This window comes from Cebidichthys violaceus, unplaced genomic scaffold, assembly GCF_023349555.1.
Source record: "Cebidichthys violaceus isolate CVI_PGR_0920_01 unplaced genomic scaffold, fCebVio1.0.p SCAF_4, whole genome shotgun sequence".
NCBI classification, from domain to species: Eukaryota; Metazoa; Chordata; class Actinopteri; order Perciformes; family Stichaeidae; genus Cebidichthys; species Cebidichthys violaceus.
In genome coordinates this window covers 17,066,133-17,078,894 of record NW_027176594.1, presented here as the reverse complement: position 1 = coordinate 17,078,894, position 12,762 = coordinate 17,066,133, and the positions used below count along the sequence as shown (strand labels likewise).

Sequence of the window (12,762 nt, the reverse complement as noted above, 5' to 3'; positions counted from 1 at the left end):
GTGTGTGTGTGTGTGTGTGTGTGTGTGTGTGTGTGTGTGTGTGTGTGTGAGATTAAACAGCGTGTACTGTGACCATGTTGGAGTCTGTCAGCTACACGCTGGCACACATTCATCAGTGCCAAATCCAGTGAGCTTCAGCCGGTCGCCTCTTTCTCTCTGCCTCCCTCCAGGTGCTCCATGAGTGTGGAGGACGGTGCCAAGCTTTACGACGTCTGTCCACATGTCAGCGATTCGGTATGTAGCCACAAGCTCTTATCCGTCACCCTGAGCAGAGCAGCTGCTTCGCTTAATTTATACTTCTGCGGAAAAGCTTGCGCAGAACCGCAGAAAGAAGAAAAAAAAGTAAACGCACCGCAGGCGCCACAGAAGTTTGATAGACATCAGCGCTGGGAGCTGGGGATTTCAAACAAGTACCTCACATCAGTTAAGACAACAACGACCTTTCCAGGCACGGCAGCTCCTCCTCATTGTCCAACGTTTCTAGACATGGAATTGTGTTGGGTCAAAACTCAAGTGGAACGATTGAATCACGGCGATCAAATAAATCAGAGACCACCTGCCAAACCGCAAGTTCAAGTCAAAAAGAAACGACATGCTGCACGCAATCAGCCGCAGAACTATTTCCGCCTGGCGCGTCTGAGAGGTGCCTGAACAGAACCCATAGGCGCACAGCCGCAGAAGTATGAATCGGGCATAAGTCAGGGGTCACAAGAAGCTGGTTCATAGTAAATAGTGAGGAACTTTTAACTGGTTATGAAACCATCTCAATGTAATACCCATGTTAGCTAGAAGATCAGCTATTTCTATATAGTCATTCTAAATGCTTAACCACTTTCGTTCTCAGGGGCCGCCATTATCAACACAAGATGAAAGCTCCTTCTAGTAGCTTTGAATACAAATGTTCTGCACTGCAAACTGAATGTGCCTAACTTTAATGTAAATGTCTTGATATGATATGATGCATCCTTGTGTCGGTCTTGTTCTGAGTTATAAGTGATGTTGCATCCTTGTTACTGTGTTTGTTCTTCAGGGTCTGTTCTTCGACGAGGCGTACGGTTTCTACCCGGGCCAGGTCCTGATTGGTCCGGCCAAAGTTTTCTCTAACGTACAGTGGCTGTCGGGGGTCAAACCTGTCCTCAGCAGGAAGTGCAAGTTCAGGGTGGTGGTAGAGGAGGTGAGACGATGATGACCGTCCTCCTTTTTTAACTGTTATTGTGTCATATGCTTGAATAGATTTGGTTTTCCATGTAATTGTGTATCTCAAATTGTCTCCTTGGTGTCGTCGCGCTCTCCTCAGGTGAAAGTGGTCGAACTGAAGGTGACGTGGATCACGAAGAGCTACTCTCCCAAAGGTTCAGACAGCGTGTATCCACCTCCCTCCACCATCACACAGGAAAATCTCTGCAGGTCAGTCTGAATATCCATCTACACGTCCTCACTCAGATTTCTGAACGGATACAAAACTGAAACTGTATCTTGTTGCTGCGCTGGTTGGGTTTAGGGTGAGGCGTCTAGGATACTACGACCACACCCAGAGGCAGCTGGGAGAGAGGGCCCTTTATGTTTTCCCTGCCAAGGGCGACGCCACGCGCATCACCTGTGACGGGCCCGAGGGCGCCCCCGTCCTGCCTGAAGACCCTGTGGTCAGAAAGGTGTGGATGAAATGAGTTTCTTTATTCCTACATGTCGGAGTATAGATTTAATCGTGCTGAAGAAATTGTTACCTTGAAAAAAAAAAAAAAAGAAAAGTAGGTTGATACAGACTTTTAACCCCCACCCCCCGGATCACGGTGCCGGGTGTATATTAAGAAAGTTGGATCCCCCTCGGTATTACAGTGACTGTCAGTACTGCAAGGCATTTTTTTTTTCTTGATCATCTTCAAACTCTGTTTTTGTTTTCGTGTGTCTTGCATGCAGTTGAAAAGAATGTTCAAGAAGGATTCGGGGAAGAAGACGGAGAACGCCGACGCACAAGGTGCCAAACAACACTGCAGAGAAAACACAGTATTCAGAGGAACACACACACACACACACACACACACACACACACACACACACTTCTGCTCTCTAATGTCGTCAGTGATGCCTCTATTATGAACTCAGAAAGACTGTTGATGAATTTCAAGAGACTAAAAATAGACATGTGCTACACACATTATCAATATAAGTAGATCCTAACTGATACGTAGGTTGGGAAGATATTTATTGTAAGATTTTTGCTCATCACTTAACTTTTGACTGATCTGCCCCCAGCAGTTGTTGGGTAATTTAAGATGATTTAATCTTGTTAAACTCTGGTCCATCACCCTTAATCATTAGTCAAAAAACATGGTCAGTATGCAGTCAGTCAGTCAGAGCATTTACTATTAGCAGTAAGACTGAAGTGAGAGCAGATGAATTGGGGTTTTATACATTAAATGTGAAACGATAAACGTGATGAATATACTCACTCACTCACTCACTCACTCACTCACTCACTCACACACACACACACATGCACTCATAGCGCTTAATCATTGTCAGAAAGGTGTGCATTATTTTTTGCTTACATCCTCCCTAAAGTAGCAGAGAACTAAGTGTCTCCATGCAAAGCACAGTTGGAATGATTTAAAGTTCCTGTGAGACATCAGGCAGTCCTTTCCACAAATGGGGCACGGAGGGAACAGACTAAGTGGAAATTGTGCTGAGGTGCAGCAGGAAAATAGAGGAGGCCCATGTCTCTCTTTTTGTAAAGCCATAGCAAAATAAAGGCTATGAGCTTATTGTTTTTCTCCAGTTTTTATGGGTTTGCCACCGGGACTGATTAAGAAATCGAATGGGGTTTTGCTTCTGAATTATTTTGTGTTTTAGGTATGTACCATTTCATCGTCTGTTTTTAAAATCCCCTTAAATTGAAATCCTAATGTGTACTTTTATCACTCACTAGGGGAGCACAGATCAGAGCAGACCGACTCGTCTCATCCCAACAACAACAACGGCCCCGTTGGGCCCATCCAGAACCCTCCGGACTCCCAGTACACCAACGACCCCTCGGCCGAACGCGGGGAGCAGGACGCTGACGACGAGGCTGCAGAAGACACTGACGACACCAGGTCGCTCACCATTAACCGACATATTATGCTCATCGATACTTGTATTTTGGGTTTATTCTAGAAAATGTCTACATGCTTTATTGTTAAAAAAAACACTTTATTTTTCATTGTTTCCGTGAACTGACACAAAGGTGCACACTTACTCACAGATGCACACACCCACACGATCGATTGCATAATTTTCCTGGCAGAGATAATTACTGAAAAACAATATACTGAAGTAGTTTAACAGGACTATTATTTCAATACAAGTGATGGAAATACGTTTTGTCAGTTCATCTGAGAGTCTTCCGCACAGCTTTTTCTAAAAGCTACAATCAATTGAACCTGAAAAATGACCACGAGCAGATAATAATCGTCTCTCGAACATGGACCTTAACGAAATGTGAGGCTTACGTTCTTCCTGTGTGTCTTTATTTAGACTGCTAAAAGACGTCTGCATGAACTTCAGATAGTCCCACGTTAAGCCCAGTTCTTCTTTTTTTTCTCTGTGCTGTAAATGTAATTAACAGTTACTCAGTTCATCCATGTGTTCTTGGGTTTTGGACTGTGAAGACCTTTCTGAGTTTTGCTGACCACTCAATAAGAGGAAAGCTATTCTGTCGGTGTTTCCACTTTGTATGACTCAAAGAGGCGTTGACCTGTGACTGTTTTCCCGGCTGCAGCTCTCTGACGTCATCGGCCAGCTCCACGGCCTCCTCTCAGAGCGGCGGCCTGGGAACCAACCGCAAGAAGAGCATCCCGCTTTCCATCCGTAACCTGAAGAGGAAGCACAAGAAGAAGAGGACCAAGTTTTCCCGCGAGTTCAAGCCTGGTGACCGGTGGGTTAACGGCAGAGAGCAACACTCCAGCATTCCTTCCTCTGCTGTGTTTGCACTGCTTTTTACTTTTCTTTGTATCGTTCATTCCTTCTTTCTCGTTTCCATCCATTCATACCCTCTTCATTTCTTTACTGCCAGTGCGTCTGTCCTACTGGTCAACGTTTCTGTCCATTCAGTGACTCATCGGACCACTTTCTCAAAAGTGACCAGTGATTGATCCAGTGTTCTTTTTAAGTCTCAAAAACAACTGAAGTGTTCTTTTGACATTTAACAAATCCATTAGACTGAACATTTAGTTCCCCCCTCGCAACTGTATCGGGACTTTGGTGTGAAAACCGGACCAGTGACATCATCTGTTATCGACCAATAAACCGCTGCTTACCCTGTGAAGCTGACAACAGAGTGTTTGTGTGCCCCTCCAGCCCCTCTGTTTGTCTCGCTCTGTCCGACAGTGACACTGGAGCTCCACAGCAGCCTCGCATAGAAAGTCTTTCAGTGCCGACAACCGATGGTGTCATTTCTGTGAACCGTACACTGTCACACTCATCCTCCGTTTAAAAAAAAAAAAAAAAAAAAAAAAAAAAAAGAACACTCTCTCTTGCTTGTTCTGCTTCAGCAAGCAAACCAGAACACTGCAGGTGGTCTGTTCTTTCCCACTTTTCAATAAGATTCATGTTTTCTAAAGCAAAACCTTTTTAAGTGTCAGTTTGACGTCCTCTAAAGGTGACGGATTGGTTACTGGGGCATGACTCTGTGTTCAATTATAAGGTGTTACGTTTTTACTCGTCAGTGGTGCTCCTCTGTTCAAGGAGCTGGGTGGTAGTGAGGCAGGACAAAAATGATGAGCTTAAGAACTGAGAACTAGAGAAAATGAATAGTGAGAGCGGAGATGAATGTAGTAGATGCTTCCCTAGATAAGAGGATAGGAAAAAGGATGTAAATCCCAAGTTTCATCACAGCATCATAATGATTCTTGTCAGTGCAGACGCCACGAAGTCTGTGGGGGCCTGCGATCAATATGAGACGATATTATCTAACCAATCAGTTACATTTTAAAAACTCAACAGAATGTATTACTGTTCTCTGTAGGAAGGAGGAAAAAAATAAATAGTCCATATGATAGAAGTAAAGGTAGAGTTTTTAAATGCGTTAACATTTACCTTTGTGTTATTGTACAGGGTCGCAGTGGAAGTTGTGTCGACAAATACCATGGCTGACGTGATGTGGAAGGACGGGCAGGTGGAGAAGGGGATCCGATCAAACGACCTCATCCCCATCCAGCACCTCGACAGCCATGAGTTTTGTCCCGGGGACTTCGTAGTGGACAAACGACGTGAGGAGAATTAGTTTGATTCAAAATGTGTTCACGACGAATTTTGACGTTTTTTATTTTAGTGTTAGTTTTCGCTCATTCCGACCAGTGAAGACTGTCAGATTTGTGTCTTTGTGATGCGATGAGATTTGTTTTTATATAGGCCAGTCTGCCACCTAGTACTACACTATCTGGGTCATTTTCTGAAACTATGCCAAGTTTGTGTCTTTGTGAAATGGACTGAAAAACCAGGGACGTACTTTCAAGGCTCGAATGCAGCAAACTAAAGTTTCCATTCTATTTCCTCTAAATACATTTGTTTTTGTTATAAATCACTGCATTTACAGGTTTAAAGAGTTTTGTGTTCTTTGTTTTGCTCTCTAAACTGTGTATGCGTGTTGCTTGTGTGCTCTCTCTCAGCCCAAGCCCTCCAGGACCCGGGAGTGTACGGTGTGATCCAGTCTGGAGACCACAAGGGCAGAACTTGTGTCGTCAAGTGGATCAAACTCAACTCCACCAGCGACGACGTGGAGGTCAGTCAGGAAAACAAGACGGCAGTGTTTTTTGTTTTAAAGAATGTGGAGAAACATTGATATTTGTGTGGAAGAGAGAGATAGAGGGACAATTTAAAAATAGATTGGTAGTAAAACAGAGGGAGGAGAGGGCAAGCTGTGTGTTAACCAAAGCAACCTGACTGCACTCCTTCATACACTGTTAGCAGATGGTCTCGTATTTTGATACCCAATCGCTGTACTCTTCAGCTTTATAGCAGAAATGAAAAAGGCTCAGTATTATTATTATTTATTTTGCTTTATTCCAGGTTTTCGGTATGGAGGAGGATGTCAGCGTGTACGACATCGCAGATCACCCAGACTTCCACTTCCGCACCACCGACATCGTCATCAGAATATGGAACTCAGAGAACGGACGCAACGACTGCGAAAATGAGGTGAGGACAATCGCATGCATCGCACTATATTTACTCTACCCACATTGACATGGATGAGGTGGGCAAAAAATAATAGAAACACCTCTCACTTCAGAACCCCAAAACAGCAGTTTGAACAAAAACTGAACATTCCTGAAGGTAGCATTTATTGCAGGACTGTATCAGACTGCATTAGTTTTAGCTAACAATCAACTAAACATGTAAGATGTTGCGCTTACAGGAAACGTACATTAACAACTGGTAAAGCACATTTTGTGCCTCCATAGGGACAGACTGTTCTCATGTTAATGACCTCCTGGCAAAGCGAGTAATAAACACTGCTGTCTGTAGGGTCTGGCTCAGTCGGTTCTAATTATGATACAATCTGTATAACGCACATTATCCCCTTAGACCCCTCTCGTCTTGTTTTCATATTGTGTTGCTGGCTGTTGATGATGGTTGTATCTCTACATCCACCTTCCCTCAGACGTCGGTCGGCCAGGTGTGCAGGGTGGACGTGAGCAGCAAAGTGGAGGTGGTGTGGGCGGATAACTCCATGACCGTCGTCCTGCCACAGGTAAATGTGTTTCCTGAATGACACTGAATGACGTTCATGACATTAGGAGGGAGACGCTGATGGTCTCCTAACATTCACACACGCAGCACCTCTACAACGTGGAGTCTGAGATCGAGGAGACCGACTACGACTCTGTGGAGGAGACGAGCAGCGTCCTGTCCACTGAGGAGTGGGAGGACGAGAGCGACAGCTGGGAGACGGACAACGGCCTCACCACCGAGGACGACAGCCATGTCAACAATGCAGATGTCACCGAGACAGCGACCCCGACCTCCACCCCCACGGGCTCCACGCCGTTTATCATCCCCCCTCAAGAGGGCAGCAAAGCCGGGGTCACCAGCCCCACCAAAGGAGCCCCTGGAGAGGAGGGAGAAGGCTCTGTGGCTGCTGCTAGCCCTGCTTCTGGAGGAGGTGGGGAGCTTTTATTATAACATTTATAACATTGTTTGTTTCAAGGGAGTAGTGTTAACTCTACAGGACTAAAAGAACTTAAAGCCCATTTTTGTCTGCAGGAACTTCCCCCCGGAACTAGAAACCACACCATGTCTCTTTGTTTGATAAAGATAATGATGTCGGAAAAATGAAAAGCCAGGCTTTGGAAAAAGTCAGAGAAAAATAGAGAGAGAGATTGAGAGGACGAGTGCTAGAAGAGAGGGCGAAAGCTCGGCGGTGCTGTGAATGAAAGAAAAGAGCTATTTTCTGATTGTTTCATGGCGGTTACGTTCTAAATCACAAATAAATAACCATCAAACACTGAACAGATGATTTACTGTGGAGACAAGTGCTCTCAGGTTCATTTTCCTCGTCTGCATTCCATTTATTTCATTCATCAGTAAATACTATGCAGCAGTAAATGTTGGGATGAGACAAAACCAAGGTGCGCCCCCCCCCCCCCCCATATCATGTTTTTAGAAACAGGGGCAGGTACGCTGAACCGCAGACTGGTGGTCCAGCAGCCTTCCTCTCAGTCTCCAAGTCTTTAGACCGCTATGGACACACAGACTACTGTGGGCTGAAGGAACCTTTAACTTTCTAGAAAAGCCACCCTAGGACTAAAATGACCTGAAACGACTCAGGTTGAAACGAGTTCTTGAAAAGGTTCCTGCAGTCGAAAAAAAGGGGCTAAAACAATATCTTAGATTACTTAAACAGAATGTGGATTCAAACATCCCTTGATGCTTTTATATCACAGGAAACATTCTACCTGTGTCCAGTTTGACATTAATTATACTTTAATTTGTTATCCACTTATAAATTCTGCCTGCTCAGGAACCACTCCAGGAGCAGTCAATGGAGCGGAGAAGCCCAGTAAAGATGGCGCCTCTCGGGGCTTCAGGGAGTTGAAAGAGGCCCTGAAGATCCTGGAGAGCCTGAAGAACATGACTGTGGAGCAGCTCTGGACCGGCGGTTCACCAACCTCCCCGACCTCCGTCGAACCCGCCTCCGCAACAAACGTGGCGAGTTCGGTGACGCCCGCGGCCCCGGAGAAACCGACGAAGGAGAAGCGCTTCCTGGACGACATCAAGAAGCTGCAGGAGAACCTGAGGAAGACGCTGGACAACGTGGCCATCGTGGAGGAGGAGAAGATGGAGGCTGTGGTGGAGGCAGGGGGGAGTGGAGGAGCAGGGACGGAGGTAGGTGTTCGACTGAATCCACAACGAGGCGGAGTTGACGGGATTTTACACAGAAGGGCGGTGCACATAAATAAGCGGTAAATAAGTATCTTACCTGCTGGTCTGTTACTGTTCAGGCAGAGAGAGCTGGAGAGGAAAAGCCCCAGCAGGAGCCGCAGACACCGGTTGGTGGACAAGAGTTGCCCAGTGAGTTTCTCAGCGACACACCAGTACTGTGCCAACAGAGTGGTGGCAAGCCCGGCGTCACCTTCACCAGTGCCAAGGGAGAGGTGTTCTCTGTGCTGGAGTGGGCTCCAGGTAAGAAATGTACAGATGGTTTTATTAAAACCTTTCCATTCTGTAATCACAAGCGAAGCTGTATTTGTTCATTTCTGTATTGCTATTTAATCCCCATCTGTCTGTCCTCCCTCTATTTCTTTTAGACACGCACTCATTTAAGAAAATGGAGTTCCAGCCAGCGGAGGCAAAGAAGTTCTTCAGCACAGTGAGGAAAGAAATGGCTCTACTTGCAACGTCACTGCCGGACGGCATCATGGTCAAAACATTTGAAGATCGCATGGTAGGTTTCCTGTCATTAATGACGCGGTTAAAAATATATATCGGTTTTATTTATGGTTAAAAAAGCAGCACCATTATCACCATCTTGAAATCTATCATGCCCCGATTCATTTTGAAAGATTCAAAGGCAGGCTCTATCCATCTTTGGTGGTAAATCTGCTGGCTCGCTCTATGGCACACAATATCATTTAACTTATATATTATTGTCTCAAACAAGCGTCAAGATTTCGAGCTCGTGAGAAAATAATTTCAAAGCCTGTGGTTCTGTATCACCCTTTGTAAACCTGAGAACAATCTCTGCTTTAGAAATGTAACACATTTTTAAAGCAGGCAGCTGTTTCACATTCACAGATATGTGTAACACTCGTTACTTTAATTTGTGTTTGTGTGCACAAAGTTGAATTTCTCATGCAGGTCTTCACAGATACGGGTGATATACAGCCACAGACTTTAAAAATAAATCGTAAGCATCATTCCACCATCAGAAATTCTCATTGACCATTTTAAAAGTTGACATGTTATCAAAATTAGCTTTTTTTGTCTTCAAAACAAAAGCAGGGAGGAGGGTTCCCCTGTGTATAAGAAAGCAGCAGGGCTTATTGGAAACATGTTGATACGTAAAAACAAATGAATAACTGCTGTTTCTCATCTCATTATTTCATTTGAGCTGTGATGTACTCTCTTATCTGATCATATTCTCCAACAGTAACCTCAGCGGTTTATGCATCTTAAAAACGCGTCTTAAAGCGCTTTGCTTTCTTCCACACAGGACCTGTTCTCATCTCTGATCAAAGGGCCGACTCGTACGCCCTACGAGGACGGTCTCTTCCTGTTTGACATCCAGCTGCCCAACATCTACCCGTCTGTGCCGCCTCTGTTTCGCTACCTGTCGCAGTGCAGCGGCCGCCTCAATCCCAACCTCTACGACAACGGCAAGGTCTGCGTCAGCCTGCTGGGCACCTGGATCGGCAAGGTGAGCGCCGTTTTGCAGGTTAATGTATGTACGGGTATATAGCTGGATAACAGAATAGACTGTTGGTTAGACATTTGAAGACTCTTTGGAATATTTTATAGTCTAAAATAACATTTGAAATAGAGTATGAATCGATCATGAAAATGTCTCATGCTTTTTTTGTGGTGATGTCATCCACAGGGCACTGAGAGATGGACCAGCAAGTCCAGTCTTCTGCAAGTCCTCATCTCCATACAAGGTTAGCACACACACACACACACACACACACACACACACACACACACACACACACACACACACACACACACACACACACACTTCCATCCCCCTTCTCTGCAGCACAAAAAATGTTTTATTCATGTGTTCATTTGCTCAGAAGCGCTCTTGAGTGCAGCGTCTCACACTAACTAACTGTATCTGCCTCGCACACAGACATCACACCACTTCCATAAGACTTATGTGCAGTCTGGCCAGACGAACTAAGTCCACATGATTCACTTCTAGTGTTGAACCAGGCCTCGCTGGCTCAGAGCTGACGCCTGTAAAAACGTGTCTTCAGTGCGTGTTTGTCATGTCCTCGCCAGATTTTGGTTAAAATGTCCACCACCACACGATAAAGTAACCACTGCTGCTTCCGTTTGTTCGTCTTTTTAAAAAAATGAACATAAACTGGCATTTTGCACACAAACACACACGTGTATCTCTCTGCAGGCCTTATCCTCGTCAATGAGCCTTACTATAACGAGGCTGGCTTCGACAGTGACCGCGGCCTGCAGGAAGGGTATGAGAACAGCCGCTGCTATAACGAGATGGCCCTGATCAAGATGGTCCAGTCCATGACGCTGCTCCTCCAGAACCCCGTGGAGGTCTTCAAGCAGGAGATCCAGGAGCACTTTGTTTCCAACGGCTGGCGGCTCGTCCACCGTCTGGACGCGTGGCTCGAGCTGAACGACGGCGCCGAGAGGGGCCAGGCAGCGCACATGTCCTCCAGGGCTCAACACTCGAGGGAGCGACCCTCATCCGTGGAGCCTCTGGACGAGCAGGGGCCCGTGGCTCACAGCAGCCCCGGTAAGCCTGGGGAGGAGGGGGTCACGGGCGCAGGTGTAAGCAGTATTATGGAGGAGGAGCTGGAGGATTCAGGGCTGAGTCCCTCCACAACAGCGGCCTCTCAGCAGGAGCTGAGCCAGATTTCGGACTGCGACAGCATCCAGGGGAGCGCCTCTCTGGGTGGCGAAAACAGAGGAGCCGCTGGCTCCGTAGTGCGCAGCGGGGCGTCAGAATCATCGGGTTCGGTCGTGGTTAGCGGAGGAGGGGTGGGCCCCGCGGGAAGCCAGCCGGTGGTGCGACCAAAGAAACGGAGAAAGAGCTACCGGAGTTTCCTGCCAGAGGGCAGCGGCTACCCGGACATCGGCTTTCCACTCTTCCCGCTCTCCAAGGGGTTTGTGAAGAGCGTTCGAGGAGTGCTGCTGCAGTACCGAGCTGCGCTGGCCGCCGCTGCCATCCCTGACCACATAGAGGACAAGTAAGTGCCTCCTCGCCGTTCCCCCAACACACATCTGCACTGTATCCTGCTCTTTTGCTCCTCCTCTTCTACCTTTTCATCCGTCTCAAGCTGTAGAGGAGGATTCATTAGTTGTAGTCTGGGGGGACTGCAGTCTTCTGCACCCCTATCCAGAGCTGCACTGTGTCCCCAGCACTGCCCACATTTTTGTCCTCCATTTCTAAGTCTGTACTGCTCCTGCTTCCCCAAACTCCACATCGTCCCCCCCCCCCCCAATCATAATCCCTCTGGATCAAACCACGACCAGGAGAACAGCACCTTCGATCAGGAGAGTAAACAGCTTCAGGGTTTGAATGCAACTTGATAATGTCTCTGTTCTCCTTCAGTGTCTCTGCAGATGAGTGTGATGGATAACGTGTGTGTGTGTGTGGGGGGGTGGACCTCACATGCGCTCACCCATTTGCACAAACCCACTGGAGCTATGTGGTCACACAGGAACCCTCATCTGTTCATGGCAGCAGGTAAACACCCGGCCATTTTGACTGGAGGCCGTCACGGACGCTCTCTCTCTCTCTCTCTTGGCCTCAGCAGGACTTTGTGGAGGTGGTGTGGATGGAAAAAAAAGGACTGAATGAGATGAAAAATCAGTGCCATGAACCCTCATCCACCCTCCTCATCCACCCAGCCTCCAGCAGCACCCACCATACTGGTGGGGATTTCCTGGATGAACCACTCTGCCGACTCAATCAGCCTGAGAAATGTAAAGCAGACTCGTGATCGTAGCTGCATTTCGGACGAGGTCAAAGATGGCTGAAAAACCCTGCGAAGCCCAGCTCTCCCAGCTGCGGCTACCTGTAGCACTACTGATATATTATCGCTGTACCATCCTGCACTACAACAAACGAATGGACAATCTGGTCTGGGAGAGGAGACGGCGTGTAAACACACCGACCGGGAGGATTCTTTTAAAATGGAAATCACTGGTTGTACGCTTTCTGCCAAAATGTTCTCTGTCAAAAAACACACACAAAATATTCAAGTAGAACGTACTGAATGTCAGTAAAACTGCCAAACACAACAGCTTCACCACTTCCTCCATTATACTGTACTTGCTAGTATTTTCCTTCGCCAATCACTCGCACTGAACCACGCAGCCAACACGGAGTGAAAACGTTTACATAGGAATCTCCTCCGGGGGTCAGACTGCTGTAGCCGTTTGGTGTGTAGAGAAGCCAGCCAGGCACAGGACGACGGTTAGGTGGCTCTACGCTCCACGTCTAGGCGAGCGCGCTCTAGTCAAAGCTTAACACAGCTGCCTCACTTTCTGTAGTATTTAGCAAAGTTGTTCGATCAACAAAATGGAACT

At 46.8% G+C, this 12,762-nt stretch overlaps 1 protein-coding gene across 1 annotated transcript in view; it reads left to right on the top strand.

Annotated features, from left to right (window-relative positions):
* Window positions 1–12,762, top strand: part of ube2o (ubiquitin-conjugating enzyme E2O) — a 33,619-nt gene that overhangs the window by 18,593 nt on the left and 2,264 nt on the right. The window contains exons 5-23 of the mRNA XM_068727039.1: window positions 171–234; window positions 1,031–1,174; window positions 1,298–1,407; window positions 1,502–1,652; window positions 1,918–1,975; window positions 2,927–3,092; window positions 3,758–3,913; window positions 5,092–5,246; window positions 5,646–5,758; window positions 6,046–6,174; window positions 6,641–6,730; window positions 6,817–7,141; window positions 8,000–8,364; window positions 8,481–8,661; window positions 8,787–8,923; window positions 9,692–9,895; window positions 10,076–10,133; window positions 10,607–11,417; window positions 11,783–12,762. The exon at window positions 11,783–12,762 is cut by the window's right edge and continues 2,264 nt beyond it. Of these exons, the coding sequence (XP_068583140.1) occupies window positions 171–234; window positions 1,031–1,174; window positions 1,298–1,407; window positions 1,502–1,652; window positions 1,918–1,975; window positions 2,927–3,092; window positions 3,758–3,913; window positions 5,092–5,246; window positions 5,646–5,758; window positions 6,046–6,174; window positions 6,641–6,730; window positions 6,817–7,141; window positions 8,000–8,364; window positions 8,481–8,661; window positions 8,787–8,923; window positions 9,692–9,895; window positions 10,076–10,133; window positions 10,607–11,417; window positions 11,783–11,810 (3,445 nt within the window). The 3' untranslated portion in view covers window positions 11,811–12,762. The remainder of the gene's footprint in view (window positions 1–170; window positions 235–1,030; window positions 1,175–1,297; window positions 1,408–1,501; window positions 1,653–1,917; window positions 1,976–2,926; window positions 3,093–3,757; window positions 3,914–5,091; window positions 5,247–5,645; window positions 5,759–6,045; window positions 6,175–6,640; window positions 6,731–6,816; window positions 7,142–7,999; window positions 8,365–8,480; window positions 8,662–8,786; window positions 8,924–9,691; window positions 9,896–10,075; window positions 10,134–10,606; window positions 11,418–11,782) is intronic.